This window comes from Pholcus phalangioides, unplaced genomic scaffold (genome assembly GCF_987345545.1).
Source record: "Pholcus phalangioides strain wild (caught in Gottingen) unplaced genomic scaffold, Ppha-v1.0 ptg000172l_1, whole genome shotgun sequence".
NCBI classification, from domain to species: Eukaryota; Metazoa; Arthropoda; class Arachnida; order Araneae; family Pholcidae; genus Pholcus; species Pholcus phalangioides.
In genome coordinates this window covers 2569281-2587848 of record NW_028301637.1, presented here as the reverse complement: position 1 = coordinate 2587848, position 18568 = coordinate 2569281, and the positions used below count along the sequence as shown (strand labels likewise).

The following is an 18568-nucleotide window of genomic DNA, read 5'->3' as shown; positions in this document are numbered from 1 at the left end:
CCGAAATTTTTCGGAGATCGTTGGGAAAAAATAGAATCTGTAAAAACTCCATCTAAAATATTCATAGTTTTGTCATCTAGCCACTATGCGGGCATGTGGTTATCGTCGGCGGTTGCCGATCGTAACAATTTCACATCGCGAAAATCCGGATTTGGCGAACGGGGCCGGCTCGAGGGAAAAAAATCTCTACCCATGCAGAACCTTTTTTTTTTGGCGCTACTGACCACGTTTTTTTTGGTCGACAAACCTTTTTCACCCTTTCAACTCCATTTGGCAGCCCTCCTTGAGCGGCGCCCAATATGGCCGCACGGTCCGCCACTGCATTGGTGGGGGAGGAGCATGCTCTTAACAATAGTCAGAGGAAGGAGTTTGTACTAGGGCATGCTCATTTTACATAACTTCTGTGAGATACCTAATATATATTAATGTCCTACTTTTCCAAAACATGCTGGAGAGAATGAAACGTTTGCACTCCCTCTCGTGCATTGCTGGGATGGTACATTACTCCCTCACGTATTGCTGGGATGTTGTTTAACATTGTATCACCAACAGAACTATTGATTATGTGTGATAAATGGGTTGCACTACAATCCAAACAATTACAAGAAGTGAAATGAGTTCAGAGAATAGATAGATAGATATTGGGCAGACATATTCAAACTTTGTAACTTTGAAAGCTGCCCAAAGTTCAAAATTTTGCCAGTTTTGGTGAAGACTTTTTTATCTTCAGCACATGGTAACGCAGACAGTGAAAAAGAGTTCATTGTTAACAAATAAATAAAAGTCTGTTCGAACATTGAAAAATCTGTCCATGCAATGCTTTAATGTAATAAGACATACATACTCTTATGTTCTAGGGCATAAAAAATTGGAAAAAAATATTCATTGAGATGCTGTACTTCTGAAAGCGAATCGTGATTTGTAATCTATTAACATGCTATTAGGTTGAGAAATTCTTTAAGTAAATAAGGTATTTATATTTTTCTCATTTTTTTGCATTTTGCTTTTAAATTTAATAATTCCTTTAAATTCTGTGAGAGGCCAATTTTTTTTTTGTTTTCACGGAAACTCTTATTATATTCTGCACGCACTTTTTTTGCTATATCAGGAGGAATAAGATTTTGGTGTTCAAGCAGCAGAAATTCTTGCTGCCTAGGTTTTCAGTATGCATGTTGCTTAATTTGAAAAGAGTAATAATTTGTATTCGTCATTTCAGTAATACACGTTTTATTAATGACAGATGAGATAATTCAGAAAAAATTTAAATGGCTTTTAATTTGTGAATGGAATTTATTTAGAATTATTTGTTTCAACCATTTGTGGCAAAACTTTTCACGTTTCACAGAAAAATTACTCCTTATATTGCAGATATAGTTCGTGTTTAGTTCTGCTCCATTTTCAAAATTTCTGCTCCAAAAATTAAATTTGCTGCTCCGAAATGAATGAGGGGCACTTGCACCCTTGAATATGGCAGAGATACATTTGTTGTGTTTTCTTTAACACTTTGTTAGCGGAGTGGATAACACATGGGTATTTATTTTGATGAGTATTTATTATTACGTTAGACTTAGATAGATTACATACATATAAATAGAAAGAATTTATAAAGCGGAAAGAGCAGAACATTTAGACATCTTGTCTACTTGATATCCGAGGTGGAACTCACTAGATACTGGACATCGCTGGTGGCTTGCTGGACGTCGCTGGTGCCTTAGCTGGTGTTGGTAGATCGCTGCTGATCTCTTTTTTGAACCCTGTTCTTGATATTTGGCAAGACTAGGTCTATCCTAGTTCGGATTTCTCTTTTTAGGAATAACATTCCTGGGCTTTGCATGGTAGTCGCATTTGGCGCTTTTCTGTAATTCAACAGAAACGTGCTCACTTTTTGGTAGATGTTTCCGGGAAATCTTTGCATCGCCCGAAGGGATTGTTTTAAGGTGTGAACGTATCGCTCTGCCTGCCCGTTGCTTGATGGTTTGAAGGGAGCACACGTTTTGTGCTTTATTCCGTTATTCCTCATGAATATTTCAAATTCGTGCGATGTGAACTGAGGACCATTGTCACTCACTAACACTAAAGGCAGTCCAAATCGAGAGAAACAGTCCCGTAGGCATTCAACTGTCTTGAACGTGTTTGTTGATTTCATCGGGTATACTTCCATCCATTTAGAATGAGCATCGACTACGATCAAAAACATATGCTCGAATATGGGACCTGCGAAATCTACGTGAATTCTCTCCCACGGAGCACTCGGGTATTCCCAATGGTGTACCCTTGCTTTCACCGGATCGGACTTGAATCTGGAGCAATCTGGACAGTTTTTAGCAGCTTTTTCTATGTCGCTATCAATGTCCCTCCAGTAGACGTAGGATCGAGCAATTGCTTTCATTTTAACAATGCCCAGATGGTCTTGATGGAGTTCATCAAGAATTTGATTTCTAAATTTCTTCGGAATAAAAACTCTTTGGCCATGCATTATACATCCGTCCTGCAAGGTGTACTCGGCTTCCTTCCCTCCTAAAGGTTCACCGAATTTCAATTTCCTCAGCAATGGACCCAACTCTTCATCATTTTGTGTCTCTTTTGCTAAATGTTGAGCTTTCACTGGTAGTGTTTTGATTTGATTCAACTGGAAGAGTTCTAGGTCATCCTTGACAACTAAGTCTTCCGACCTTAAAGGTAATCGGGAAAGATAATCTGCATTACCATGGTTCTGTGTGTTACGATAAATGATATCGAATTGATATGCTTGTAAGATCAAGGCATAATGCAGAAGTCGAGTAGTCGTCAACACTGGTAGACCTTTCTTCAAGCTGAATATCGCTACCAAAGGTTTGTGGTCTGTTATGAGAGTAAATCTTCGGCCTTTCAAGTAAAGCATAAATTTCTTTACTGCCCAGATAATTGCCAAAGCTTCTTTGTCAATCTGGGAGTATCTCTGTTCCGTTTTTGTCAGCGTACGAGAAGCGAAGACAATTGGTCTTTCTGTTCCATCTGGTAAGACATGTGATAGAACTGTTCCTATTCCCACTGGAGAAGCATCCGAAGCAAGAGTAAGAGGTAGTGTAGGATCATAGTGCATCAAGATTCGCTTTGAGCAAATTTCCTTTTTGATCTTCTTGAATGCAGTCTCACACTTTTTAGACCAACGCCACGGAACGTCCTTTTTTGTCAGCTCATTGAGAGGATAGGCAATGGTTGCCAGATTAGGACAAAATTTCCCGTAGAAATTTACCATGCCCAGAAAACTTTTTATTTCCTGAACGTTTTTCAGTGCGGGAACTTTCAAAATTGCTTCAGTTTTCTGATTTGTTTCACTTAGGCCATTTTCATCAATTTTGTGACCTAAGAAGTTTATTTCTTTTTGAAACAATGTGCTCTTTTTCAAATTTAACTTCAGCCCATGCTCCTGACATTTTTTGAAAAAATTTTCCAAAGCCCTGAGATGTGACTCGTCATTTGTTCCGGTCACTCTGGCGTCATCCATAAAAACTTTTACACCATCTATTCCTTGGAATAACCCATCAATGTACCTCTGCCATATTGCTGGAGCTGCATTTAGGCCGTACATTAATCTTTTACAGGCGTATAACCCCTTATGAGTGTTTATGGTTAGAAGTCGTTGACTGTCAGGGTGCACTTTCATTTGCAAATATGCATGACTGAAATCCAATTTTGAAAATCGTTTACCCCCACTTAAACATGAGAATATTTCTTCAAACGTTGGTAAGGGATGCTGAGGCACCTCTAGCTTAGGATTTAATGTGACAGAATAATCTGCACATAACCTTATGGATCCGTCTGGTTTCACCACGGGAACAACTGGTGTATAGAAGTTTTGACAATAGGTTTATTCGGAGCTATTCAGACGATGCGGATGCGGAGCGAATTCGTCCGCATCTTTGGCTACTTTTTGAAGGTGATTTTTCACGGAATTTTTTTAATTATTTGCCATAAATACCCTTAAAAACACCATATGATGGTCCCTGCTCATTAATATAATGTACCTACATACGTGTATCCCTTCGTTTCCTTCTGAGATTGAGATATAGAAACTTCAACTGCCTTTTGTCCATATTTCACAATTTTATACAATAAAACCTGCCAACAACGGCCACTGACGGGACCAAAATTATAAGCCATTACGAATATTTAATTGACTACATACTTTAATAACTTTTAAATTTAATTTAAAAATTTTCTTTTTAAATTTTTAAAATTATTTAAAAAAATATAAATATCTGAAATATTATTTTAAATATTTGTTATTTTTTAAAATTTTAATCTTAATTTTTTTAAACTTTAAAAAAATACTTTTATTAAACAACGTTATCCACGTACGGTGTTCACCCAGGGCCGGATTAAGTCGTTTGAAGACCCTAGCGCTTGAATATTGTTGGTGGTTCCCTCGATACCCACAAGTATATTTTACTCAATATTTAGTCTATAAACTTAAAAAAATTAAATTTTATATTTCAGAAGTGACTAATCTAAGGATGGGATTTCAGGTTTATGAAAGTTATTTTATAAAACTTGAAAAAAGCAACTAATAAATTGCAAGTGCAACCGATAAATATATTAGTTGCTTTTTTAAAAGAATTATTATAAAATTTTTATAGTGTAATCCATACTTGAGGCCGGGATTATACTATAAGGTTTTGTTAAAGATCTTTTATAAAAGTTGAAAAATTCAACCAATAGGCGCATCGGTTGCATTCAAGCAAATGCAACCGGTGATCTTAATGGTTGAATTTTTCACGTTTTATCAAAGAGCTATTACAAAACTTTTATAGTGTAATCCCGGCCTGAGACAGAATTGTGATGTGAATATTTCTAAGCACAGACATTTTGAAAGTCCCAACCCCTCCCTTTTTTTATACTTGCAAATTCTTTGATATTTGCTGAATTTCTTTTTTTTTTATGGATCATCGAATGTTTTGGATGTTTTTGGATTAGATTTTTCGAACATTGGATGTGTTTTTGGAATTTTCTTTCATATTTTTCCGAAAAGACAGATTTTTTTTCAAAATTTTTTGAAAATATTTTAAGATATTTTCTCCCATCGACTACTTGTGAGGATCGGAATGGAGGCATCTTTAGGCTCAATGATAAAAACCACCAAAGAATGCCTCTAGGCTGCCTATGGGCACTGAATCAGGGGTGAAGGAGAAAAATAATTACAAAAATTGCGAAAAAACAGTTTTTATGCACGAATTTCGAACTAAAGATGCGGGCGATTCGTCCGCATCTTCAGTGCTCGTTTGAAAGGGTATGCGGACCCGCGTCCGCATCCGCTCCGTGTGAAAGGGGCCTAAGTTCAAGTGCATTTTTTGTTTTCCGTACTCCACTTTCACAGTGACATATCCCGCTGGGACAATTTTTTCTCCATTGTATGTCCGGAATACTAAATTCGTAGGTTGAACTTTTTTCTTCGAGATTTTTCTGAATCTCTGTAAGCTCATTACTGATACTGTTCCACCCGTATCAACTTCCATACTCACTGGTTTATTGTCTATGTTGACAGTAACCATCATCGGAGGCTTTTTCGGCTCTTCACTCAATACCCACTCTAACCCAAACATGGAAACATTTTCGTTTTCCTCAACTGAAATCTGTTTCTGTTTGTTAGGTGCCGATTGAGTCTTCTTTGCCGCGTAGCAGGCTTTTTCTATATGCCCGATTTTTTTACAGAAGCGACATTTGCTAGCAATAAATCTGCAGGAGTCTTTATCGTGATTTGTCCCTGTGCATCGTATACACGGCGGATATGTGACAGCCGCGGCAGAGTAATTTCTGTTTTGCCTGGGCAGTTTCGTTTTCCTCTTCCCCGCTTTCACTCGAAAGTCTCTGAAGCTTCATCGTATTTATCAAACGAAACCGTCACTTTTTGGTTTGTTGACGTTGAGCCTCGTTGCTCTTTGAGAGCTACCATTAGAGCTTGATTTTGTCTTATCAACTCTTCAACTAAATTTTCCATCGTCAGAGATGTATGAAAAACTTTTTCTCCTACCTTTTGCAGTCTTCCAGTAAATACTCTATCCAACTTTTAAGATGGGCCTCGTCGCCACTTGTTGTGTTTTCTTTAACACTTTGTTAGCGGAGTGGATAACACATGGGTATTTATTTTGATGAGTATTTATTATTACGTTAGACTTAGATAGATTACATACATATAGATAGGAAGAATTTATAAAGCGGAAAGAGCAGAACATTTAGACATCTTGTCTACTTGATGTCCGAGGTGGAACTCACTAGTTCCCCTTACACAACACTAGGTGGCGTTGTATGTTCTTATCAGTTTAGTTCTTTTAGCCATTTCTTATAAGGACACCACAACATTGATGGGTTATTCCAAGGGATAGATGGTGTAAAAGTTTTTATGGATGACGCCAGAATGACCGGAACGAATGACGAGTCACATCTCAGGGCTTTGGAAAAAATTTTCAAAAAATGTCAGGAGCATGGACTGCATTGTTAAATTTGAAAAAGAGCACATTTTTTCAAAAATAAATAAATTTCTTAGTTCACAAAATTGATGAAAATGGCCTAAGTGAAACAAATGAGAAAACTAAAGCAATTTTGAAAGTTCTCGCACCGAAAAACGTTCAAGAAATAAAAAGTTTTCTGGGCCTGGTAAATTTCTACGGGAAATTTTGTCCAATTCTGGCAACCATTGCCTATCCTCTCAATGAGCTGACAAAAAAGGACGTTCCGTGGCGTTGGTCTAAAAAGTGTGAGACTGCATTCAAGAAGATCAAAAAGGAAATTTGCTCAAAGCGAATCTTGATGCACTATGATCCTACACTACCTCTTACTCTTGCTTCGGACGCTTCTCCAGTGGGAATAGGAACAGTTCTATCACATGTCTTACCAGATGGAACAGAAAGACCAATTGTCTTCGCTTCTCGTACGCTGACAAAAACGGAACAGAGATACTCCCAGATTGACAAAGAAGCTTTGGCAATTATCTGGGCAGTAAAGAAATTTATGCTTTACTTGAAAGGCCGAAGATTTACTCTCATAACAGACCACAAACCTTTGGTAGCGATATTCAGCTTGAAGAAAGGTCTACCAGTGTTGACGACTACTCGACTTCTGCATTATGCCTTGATCTTACAAGCATATCAGTTCGTTATCATCTATCGTAACACACAGAACCATGGTAATGCAGATTGTCTTTCCCGATTACCTTTAAGGTCGGAAGACTTAGTTGTCAAGGATGACCTAGAACTCTTCCAGTTGAATCAAATCAAAACACTACCAGTGAAAGCTCAACATTTAGCAAAAGAGACACAAAATGATGAAGAGTTGGGTCCATTGCTGAGGAAATTGAAATTCGGTGAACCTTTAGGAGGGAAGGAAGCCGAGTACACCTTGCAGGACGGATATATAATGCATGGCCAAAGAGTTTTTATTCCGAAGAAATTTAGAAATCAAATTCTTGATGAACTCCATCAAGGCCATCTGGGCATTGTTAAAATGAAAGTAATTGCTCGATCCTACGTCTACTGGAGGGACATTGATAGCGACATAGAAGAAGCTGCTAAAACCTGTCCACATTGCTCCAGATTCAAGTCCGATCCGGTGAAAGCAAGGGTATACCATTGGAAATACCCGAGTGCTCCATGGGAGAGAATTCACGTAGATTTCGCAGGTCCCATATTCGAGCATATGTTTTTGATCGTAGTCGATGCTCATTTTAAATGGATGGAAGTATACCCGATGAAATCAACAAACACGTTCAAGACAGTTGAATGCCTACGGGACTGTTTCTCTCGATTTGGACTGCCTTTAGTGTTAGTGAGTGACAATGGTCCTCAGTTCATATCACACGAGTTTGAAATATCCATGAGGAATAATGGAATAAAGCACAAAACGTGTGCTCCCTTCAAACCATCAAGCAACGGGTCAGGAGATCGTGTGGTTGTGCGAGATTACAGATCCGCCAATAACAAGTGGAAGTTCGGAACTGTTCTCAACAAAGAAGGAGTTCTACACTACATTGTAGATGTAAATGGAACTCTCTTCGGACGTCACATCGATCAGATGAGAGCAGCTGGCAATCAAGTTCATCCAACCTTGGTGATATCCAGAGTTCCAGGCAAACATTCATCGGCTCCTGTCGCTTCTGACTCCGGGGTGCAGATTGCTCCAGAGGAACAGACAACTCCGGCAGAGATCAACGGCGATCTGCCAACACCAGCTAAGGCACCAGCGACGTCCAGCAAGTCACCAGGATGTCCAGTACTCCCGTTCCTTTGCGACGTTCCCAACGAACCAGGAAAGCTCCTGTCCGGTCGCATCTTTAAATTAGCGGGGAAGAATGTGGTGTCCTTATAAGAAATGACTAAAAGAACATACAACGTCACCTAGTGTTGTGTAAGGGGAACTAGTGAGTTCCACCTCGGACATGTAGGACAAGTAGATAAGACGTCTATATGTTCTGCTCTTTCCGCTTTATAAATTCTTCCTATATATATATATATATATATATGTAATCTATCTAAGTTAACGTAATAATAAATACTCATCAAAATAAATACCCATGTGTTATCCACTCGGCTCACAAAGTGTTAAAGAAAACACAACAGTAAATTTGTCCGATTGTAGCAGAAGGGTTTTTGCGTAATTAGCGATGAAAAGTTTTGACAATTCGATTTTGAACTTAGCCAATCTTTTGGCGCTTGTAGCTCGCTAATAAATCCAGATATTTCGATGAAAATGATGTCATTTTATATGGTTTTTTCCATTCTTTCGAAATATGTGCCGAATGTGCGCGTAGGTCTCTTTAGAAACTTCACAAAAGCACTTTTTTTAGACGACATATTTTTTTCATAATCGATCCAATATAACTCGAAAACAGTGAGATAGGACAGGATTGGTGAGGTGTTGCATGATCCACTTGGGATCGTCTATTCCCCCCTCACCCTCGTTCGTCAGAATAGGTCGGATTCCCCCTGTATATTATTTCACCTTGTTTGTCTATTTTTATTGTATTTTTCTAAAGCCGAGTGGGGGGGGGGGAGGTGGCAATCGACCCTCCTACCTCCAATTTACTTAAATTGCTCTCGAAAATTGATGCAGATGTGATGATTATGGGGAACCCCCACCCCGACCGTGCCTGGGTTTGCCCATGCGTGAAAACGGTTGTTTGAAATTAGTTTTCTTCCATAGGAAAGGTAGCCATGTCCTGCTTTTGTTTTACTAAAATATGGCATTCAAATAATGTGGAAGCTTACTTTGCTCTATGGACACTGAACTATAAGTAAATTTTACTTATAGCTCAGTGTCTATGGATTATGAGACAGTCTTTGTGATTCGTCGACTCCGTAACAGACGATTTTTTTCCCCATGTGTGCATATCGGCGTGAACTTAACTGTACCCGTAACCTTCCTTCTGTTGCGGTGTTGCAGTTAAATCCCTGCTGTGGTGTGTGTGTAGATCGAGTTTTGTTTAATTGTGAATTTGAGAGGGTTAATTGAATTATGTACTCGACTCTCACGAAGACTGCGTCGGCCGGTTGTTTGGCTCGCAGTTTCTCATCCACCGCCAAAGTAAGCCTCTGTTTTGAATAATATATACGAAATTTATGTTATGGATTAGTTTTCTAAACGTAATGTGCTCTCCAGTGTTTCGAATTAGTTGAATTGCTTTCAAATCCTATTTGTTACCAGGACTAGTGAAAATGGGGCTGCAACTAGATGCTGGGTCACCTGTGGCAAGCATGCATTTTGGCGCACCCCTTGTAATGTTGAAAGAGGTTGAAGGGTGAAATTTGCGCCCCCTGATATTCGGTGCCACCACCTCAGGCACCAGACCCGCCTGCTCCTCCCTGGTTGTGGCCTTGTGAGAGAGGATGAATCCGATTCCTCTCGGGCGAGTGGGACATTTTCCTGCCCTCTCCTGTAATTTAGGGGGCCCAGAATAAAAGGCAGTCACTAAAGTGTACTACACCTTGAAAATCTACGCCTTGTAAAAGCACGATATAACCTGTCATTTTGGATAACTCCCTGTATTGGATAGTTGCGAATGGGACTGAATGTCTACAGTACTCTGTATCTTAGATGTCTTCACATGTTGGATATTGTACACAGGCCCACAACTGGTGGGAAGCAGGCGGATCTGGTGCCTATGTCGCTGGATCAGAGGGGTGTAAATTTCACCCTTTAACCACTCTTTTTTGCAGCAAGGAAGTGCCAAAATGTGTGGGTGTCCTGGTTGAGTAAGCATTTAGTTATGGCCCTGATTGTACACCCTCTGTCTTAAGGCTAGTTTACACAACTTTCGTGATCTGGTAGTAAGTAAAATTTTGAATCTTCAAGTGCTTTGAAATCTGTCCTAATGCAAGTAATGAAGTAGTGAATGATCATTCGATAATACAAGGCCACGCCCACTGATGTATGTGCATAGGGCCTAATTAATCGAAAAAAAACCAAAACAAACCCAATACTATTCTACTTGACAACTCAATAACTTGACCCACATAAACAGCCCTTAACGTCAGCAACAGATGGCTTGATACAGTTGACGTTCGTTATAAGGACCGTACATTATAACAACCATTCCATTACAGTGACTGGTAGGATAATTTCCTAATGTTTCCATTGAACTATCCTATGTTTTACTTTCGATATAATGACCCTCCCAATATAAGTCTGTTTCTGATAGGACAGAAGGGGGGAGTCGTTATATGGAGTGTTGACTATTTGGTTTGCTAAATTATGTGATGCGTGCGAACAGACCAGGCCAATTTTCCATTAGCATGGCCACTTTTTTTTTCCACCAAAATTGCCAACTCTGACAGCAGCACTAGTTTGCTAGTTTTGATAACCCTTTTCTCAACCATATTCAACTTCATATTTCATCGATTTATTTTTTATTTTTCCATATTTTCAACCATATATCTATTTATTATTGTATATTGCCACATATTAGATTGATTCATGCAATAAATTTCATTTTTTATTTAATTGCATTTGTTCTTTGTCTGCCATCTTGAATTGATAGTTGTGATTGCTTGCCGCAGAAAAAAGTAGTCGCACTGTAGTTGGCGCTAACTACATTTTTGTCAATGACCTTGTATAGCAATTACAGTAGACTCTTGCTAATCTGGCATATATCAGACAAGTGTTTGCAGGATTGCTGGAAGTTAATTGAAAAAGCTCATTTAAATGATATACCTAAACTTCTATGCACAGACCTGCAGTAATGTTTTCCTCTTCCATACTTGAAGAAAATTGTCTAAAAATGCAGGATTACTGGACAGGCCAGACTAGCATGAAGCTGGATTATAGACACTACTGCATTATCGTTTTTAACTTGTTTGGGGGTTTAGTGCATTTCTGAGGCAGACAGGCCTCGATGATAATGATGCTGCGAAGATGAAGGAAGTTGGTAAAAATAAGGTTGAGTAACTGTTTTAAACTTTTCATTACGTTATTGACTTTGCCATTGCTGTTCTATTTCTCACTAATCCTTAAATGGCAAGCCACACACTCTGAGGGTTACAATGTGTTGTAACAAATCTCTGTATTGAATGGGTATTTATTTTTTTACATTTCTGATAATTATTGTATTTCTATATTTCTATGTAATGTGTATAGAATCATGCAAAAGTTGCTGTCTTGGGTGCCAGCGGAGGTATTGGGCAGCCCATGTCATTACTTTTGAAGCAAAACCCTCTGGTGTCTCATCTCTCATTGTATGATATTGCTCACACACCCGGTGTTGCTGCAGACCTCGGCCATATCAATTCGAGAGCCAAAGTGACCGGTCATCTTGGACCCGATCAGTTGGCGGTAATGTATTTTGGATTTTTTTCAGATTAATTATTTTAAGTGTTTTGTGTGCGTTTTTTCACATGTACTTTGAAATGAAAATTTCTCCATTAGAGATGGCTTATAAATAATACGACAGACTGCAGTGTTATGCACGTTTTATGTAAGGCAAACCTTACTCTCGCACGCGGGGGAAAAAATGTACCCTTGCGCCTTCTCAGCCAGAGGACTTTCCTCTGTAAACCGTAGAGTCTGCAAAACAGTAATTATTTTACTGTTACCTCATTCGAAAATTAGAGTGAAATGAATGTAATGGTTGCCAACTCAAAATGCAGCGGGACCCGGGTTCAATTCCCGGAGGAGGTAAATCACTTCTTTCCAAATATCAGTTTCGGCATTAACATCCAGAAAATTCAATTTCTCAAAAATTACCATTTCAAAAAATGGCGGGTATTCCATGCAATACTGTAATTCTGTCCAATGCCCATTTGAATCTGAAAAAATCAGTTTTTATTCATTATCAGAACAATCATCAATTGACAATAAAGTAAAAGTCGAGCCTTATGTGGATTTGCTTGATTTTAAAACAAAAACATTTTTTTTTGTAGATTTCTCACCTTTTTTTTCCCTGAGTAGGGAAAAAAGGTTTTCTGTCTGAGTAGGACAGGAAAAGTATGACAGGACAGGAAAAGTATGACAGGACAGGAAAAACGTACTCGTTTTCTAATTAGAGATATGGATGGCTTCCCCAAAGCGGAATATGCCGAAATGTGCGGCGTACATCATAGAATAATCAGTGATACTGCAGAACAACCTGGAAGAGTTTTAAGGAAAGGTGTAGAAAACGCTGTTTTATGGTGGCTTTATATATATATATATATATATACTAGGGGGGCTCTGCCCCCCTGCCGCCTTTGGCGGCCAAACCCCCCCCCCCCCCACTTCTCTCCCGGACATATCTTGTTTATTTCGTCCCACTTCATCAGCGTGCTATGGAAAAGGGGAAAGGGACGTGTGAAAGCACCAGCCTACTGAAGAAGCGAATTTTAATGAAAATAATAATAAAGCAACAAAAAACAAATGAGATTCATCAAGTATCCCCAGAAAACTTCCCCATGGGGGTCCCCAGATTCAATTCGCTGAATTTCAGTGGGGCCCCACACTGGATATATCTTGGGCTACCGATGTGTTGCAAATTTTACAATGTTAAACCACAAAAATCAATGAGATACATTCAGGGGCACCGAATTACAACCTGCCAACATTTCCATGAAACCCTGACCTGCAAGCTTGTCGGACACCCCCCTGTGAGAATTTTTCATTTTTATCAATTTTACAACGAATAAAATCCAGGGCCCCACATCCAGTAGCGGGGACACAATACGCAGATTTTTAGTGGGGCCCCAGACTGGCTATATCTCGGGTTTCGGCTGTGGCAAATTCTACAACAGAAAAGAATGAGATTCGTCCAGGGCCCCAAAATGAAACCTGTAAACATGGGGGCCCCCGACTTGGAAGCTTGTCGGTCATCCCCCGGAGCGAGTGCCATGAAAAATTTCCATTTGTATTCGTTTTACCAACGAATAAAATCCAGGGCCCCCAAAATGAAACCTGTAAACATAGGGCCCCCGACTTGGAAGCTTGTCGGTCATCCCCCAGTGCGAGTGCCATGAAAAATTTTCATTTGTATTCGTTTTACCAACGAATAAAATCCAGGGCCCCCAAAATGAAACCTGTAAACATGGGGCCCCCGACTTGGAAGCTTGTCGGTCATCCCCCGGTGCGAGTGCTATGAAAAATTTCCATTTGTATTCGTTTTACCAACGAATAAAATCCAGGGCCCCCAAAATGAAACCTGTAAACATAGGGCCCCCGACTTGGAAGCTTGTCGGTCGTCCCCCGGAGCGAGTGCCATGAAAAATTTTCATTTGTATTCGTTTTACCAACGAATAAAATCCAGGGCCCCCAACCAATTACCCGGGACACCAATTCGCATACTTTTGGTGGGGCCCCAGACTGGCTTTATCTCGGGCTTCCGCTGTTGCAAATTCTACAACAGAAAAGAATGAGATTCATCCAGGGCCCCCAAAATGAAACCTGTAAACATGGGGCCCCGACTTGGAAGCTTGTCGGTCATCCCCCGGAGCGAGTGCCATGAAAAATTTTCATTTGTATTCGTTTTACTAACGAATAAAATCCAGGGCCCCCAAAATGAAACCTGTAAACATGGGGCCCCCGACTTGGAAGCTTGTCTGTCATCCCCCGGAGCGAGTGCCATGAAAAATTTTCATTTGTATTCGTTTTACCAACGAATAAAATCCAGGGCCCCCAACCAATTACCCGGGACACCAATTCGCATACTTTTGGTGGGGCCCCGGACTGGCTTTATCTCGGGCTTCCGCTGTTGCGAATTCTACAACAGAAAAGAATGAGATTCGTCCAGGGCCCCAAAATGAAACCTGTAAACATGGGGCCCCCGACTTGGAAGCTTGTCGGTCATCCCCCGGTGCGAGTGCTATGAAAAATTTTCATTTGTATTCGTTTTACCAACAAATAAAATCCAGGGCACCCAAAATGAAACCTGTAAACATGGGGCCCCCGACTTGGAAGCTTGTCGGTCATCCCCCGGAGCGAGTGCCATGAAAAATTTTCATTTGTATTCGTTTTACCAACGAATAAAATCCAGGACCCCCCAACCAATTACCCGGGACACCAATTCGCATACTTTTGGTGGGGCCCCAGACTGGATATATCTTTTGCTTCCGGTATCGAAATTTTTCAACGTTAAAGCAGCAAGAAAACAATGAGATCCATCAAGGGCCCCTGGAAATGAAAACTTTTTACTTATACGTGAAATCTTCCCCGGGTACCCCGACCCTGTGTTGGGAGCACTGCTGTTGTGTGTGTATATTATACATATATATACCTCTCGGCATGGACCTCTCCCCCCCCCCCCACAAAGGAAGGGCTGACAGGGGCCACAACGATTCTTATCACTTTTTGATTTTTCACACTATAAATTAATCACAGAGGGGCCCCTGAAAAGCTGGTTTGGGGGCTCGAAATCTAAATTCCAGCCTAAGGGCTCTGCTGTAGGATGTAGGAGCCTCTTGGTACATGCACATAACATGGTCCCGATGGGTCAAATGGGTCCCGATATGTGAATATCGACCCAATATCGATATATGAATGTGAATATCGATATATGAATCGAACCCACTTCCGTAACAGAGTTTCCGTCACTCAAAAATTTCACCCACTTCCGTCACTCGGTTGCTTAGCAACAGGCCCTTTTCGAGTTTGTTTGTGATTTTATATTATAGAATATATATATATATATATATATAATGCACACACATTTCCATTCACCTGAGGGCTGGTTGCAGAACAATGCAAAATATTCTGCTTTGGGGGGGGGGGATGGCTTTTTCTCAGCCCAAGATATCAAGGAAATAGTTATTTTCCGGATATTATGCTGAGATGAACTTGGAAAGGAAAGTCATTGTGTCTCTGCCGGGACTTGAACCCAGGCCCTCTTGCATACTGGGCACGCATGCTACCATCTACACCACTGGAGACATAACCCTGCCTTCCTTATTTCATGCACTGTGGCGTGGGGCGCTGAAGTAGAGACATTAGTAGCCTCTCTTATCTTTAGGAAATGGTTTCCAGGTGGGACGGTTTAGAGAGAGAGAGATGGCTTTTTCTCAGCCCAAGATATCAAGGAAATAGTTATTTTCCAGATATTATGCTGAGGTGAATTTGGAAAGAAAAATCATCATGTCTCCGTTGGGACTCGGACAAAAGCCATATATCTCTTTCTAAACCGTCCCACCATTAGAGAGGCTACTAATGTCTCTACTTCAGTGCCTCATGGCACAGTGTGTGAAATAAAGAAGGCAAAGTTATGTCTCCAGTGGTGTAGATTGTAGCATGCTTGCCCAGTATGCAAGAGGGCCTGGGCTCGAGTCCCGGCAAAGACATGATGACTTTTCTTTCATAGTTCACCTCAGCATAATATCCTGAAAATAATTATTTCCTTCATTTTCTAGTTCTATGCAGGTGCTTTTTTAAATAAATATTCTTATGTTAAATAAGTTCTTATGTTGATTGAAATACTTTCCTGTAGGCTTGTCTGGATAAATGTGATGTAGTGGTTATTCCTGCTGGAGTACCTCGTAAACCAGGTATGACTAGAGATGACCTCTTCAACACAAATGCATCTATCGTCCGTGACCTTGCAGATGCTTGTGCTAGAGTTTGCCCGAAGGCAATGATCTGCATTATTGCCAATCCAGTAAGCTGTATTTAAATACTTTTTGGTTAAAAAATGTATAAAAAAACTAAGCATTAATGTATGATGAAATGAATAGATAAGTGAGTAAGAAGCAAAATCATGACATTTTACAGTAAAACCCTTCTAAACTGTTATCCCTGTTTTATGGTGTAATAAAAATTTCTCAGCTGAAAGCTAATTTAAATAACCAGACCAGAATCAAATTGCTACCCTCCTGCCCAGCCATAGGTGGAGATAAACTTGTAAGTCTGGGGGGGGGGGGGCACAGTCATTATTGCTGGAGGCGTAATGTCAATTCATATATTAGATCAGTTGACTCCACCGTTGACCCTGGGGGGGGGGCAATGCGCCCCCCATATCTCTGCCCATGCGCCCAGCTCGTGGCTGGGCTTATTTAAATAATGTATTTCGAACCCCTACTTAACAGTCAACCACAGATACAGTAACACATGCAATTTTCATCATTTCTTTCGTTGGATTAAATAAAACCCCTGTGTATGAACAACAATAGTTTGGATTTTGGTTCAAACTATGCTCATTAGATGGCAGCACAAGTTCTAATATTTGATCCACTTTTTTTGGATACTTTTGAATTTTTTTTTTGTAAACTAAATACATAGTGAGAAATGCGGAATACAGAAAAAAGGGGAGAAAAAAAAAATTACCAAGGAGCCAAATGGCCCTTACTGGCAATCACAAATTACAATTTGATATGAATCGTATAAGCATATCAAATAAAAAGATTAAAAATAATTAACAGAACGTAAGTGAACAGAAAAAAAAACTAAACACAATATAACTTGATAGGTCATGGTGGCTACAGGCATGTGGTGATATTTCGATTGTAGGGAAAAGTTAATTTGAAATGTAAAGTAGGTCCAAATGTAAGGGAAAAGAAAAAAGTTATTTTTTAAAGAAGTTAATTTGATTTGAAGTTCTTTTGTTAATGTTTAATGCAACTTTTGTGTCAGTTTAGAATCTAAAATCATGTGTCGTTAGTTGTGATCATATATTTTACATATGATTGCACGCCGTTTAATATGACCAGCTCTAGTAATCATTGCTCTCTATCACAAAGAGGAAAAAAAATGTCATTGAGTGCAATGATTCATGGCAGTATCAGCGGAAGATTATGCTTGAAAGATAATGTATGAGAATAGGAGATCATACCACCAAATTGTCTGACATAAGAAATGAGTAGTTTCGGTCATCCTAAGAAGACGATGTGGAAGAAATAGAATAGAGTAAGAAAGCAGTGTGTCAAATACCATTTGGACATTTTTTTTCCTTTAAGCAGTTTCTGAAATTTTCCTGGTCCTTGTTATAACTGCTACATTGGAAATCACTAAACCTTCTAGAAATTGGCACCTGACTTTCAAGATTTTTTTCTTCCTGATTGCGAGCAGATAAATATTTTCCTCTCTAACACATTTTATTATATTTTTTATCCTCAAGTTTTTTGACAGCACAAGGAAATAAGACGACAACAGAGTTCAAATCAAGACATTTATTCAATTATATAAACAAACCACAGTTACAATATTAATTCAGAAATCTTCCAACGATATTAAAAAATTAGTTTAACGTTAAATTTAAAATATAATCGTATCACAGACTTTTTCATATATTGCACTTATCTGGGGAAGGTCCGGAACTTCGGCATGTGGTTATAAGAGAGACATTAAGTCCGGTTTTGAAGTGGATGTCTGCGGAGATGAGACCCGTCAGAGGCAGATTCTCACTGGCCCCGAGATCGGTGAAGTCGGCTGGGAGCCGTGTTTCCCATTTTAGGGTGCACTGTTTCGAATTAGCACAACATCAGAACCAAGAGTCTGGCGAAGCAACAGATGTGAATCTGTAGAAGAGACGATCGTCGAATGTTAGTCCAGCGGGTGCCGAAGAGCTAGAGCTGCAGGAGATCGGGAATCAGGCGGCGATGAGGCAGATGTTGAGAACAGCCATTATCGACACATCTATTTCGCACAGTTGGCGATACCAACTAGACCAGGAACCCTGGGTAGAGACCTTTCGACAACACCCGGTTAGCGTTAGAAGAACCAAGCCGTTGCTCTTATGTAAAGCTACTATTAAAAAGTTCGGACCTGCCGAGACACAAATATAAAATTCAATACTCATGATAGGATACGATTCCAAGCCTAAGTTTAGATGATGTCACGTTACATTAGACCTGACTAGAAGATTAGCACCACTGTACTATAACATCGGAACACCGAACTTGTTAAATGAGTGGGGTGAAGAGAAATGTAACGAGATGTGATGAGATGTAATGCGATCATTCAATAACCACAACTTGTATATATACACTAGTGGGAAACAAGTATTTTGGTCCACTTGGACCGCGGAAATACTCAGTCGCATCATGAAAAATATTACGTCACAATAATAAGAACATCGGTATAAGTTGCATATAATTTTGAAATATTAGTATAAACATTAAATTACCGTTTGGCAACATGTCAGGCGAACTGGCCA

General features: G+C 39.7%; 1 protein-coding gene across 1 annotated transcript in view; it reads left to right on the top strand.

Moving 5' to 3' along the window:
* Positions 1–9262: 9262 nt before the first annotated feature.
* Mdh2 (malate dehydrogenase 2) overlaps positions 9263–18568 on the top strand; it is a 30366-nt gene continuing 21060 nt past the window's right edge. The window contains exons 1-3 of the mRNA XM_089255782.1: positions 9263–9555; positions 11605–11799; positions 15908–16075. Of these exons, the coding sequence (XP_089111908.1) occupies positions 9487–9555; positions 11605–11799; positions 15908–16075 (432 nt within the window). The 5' untranslated portion in view covers positions 9263–9486. The remainder of the gene's footprint in view (positions 9556–11604; positions 11800–15907; positions 16076–18568) is intronic.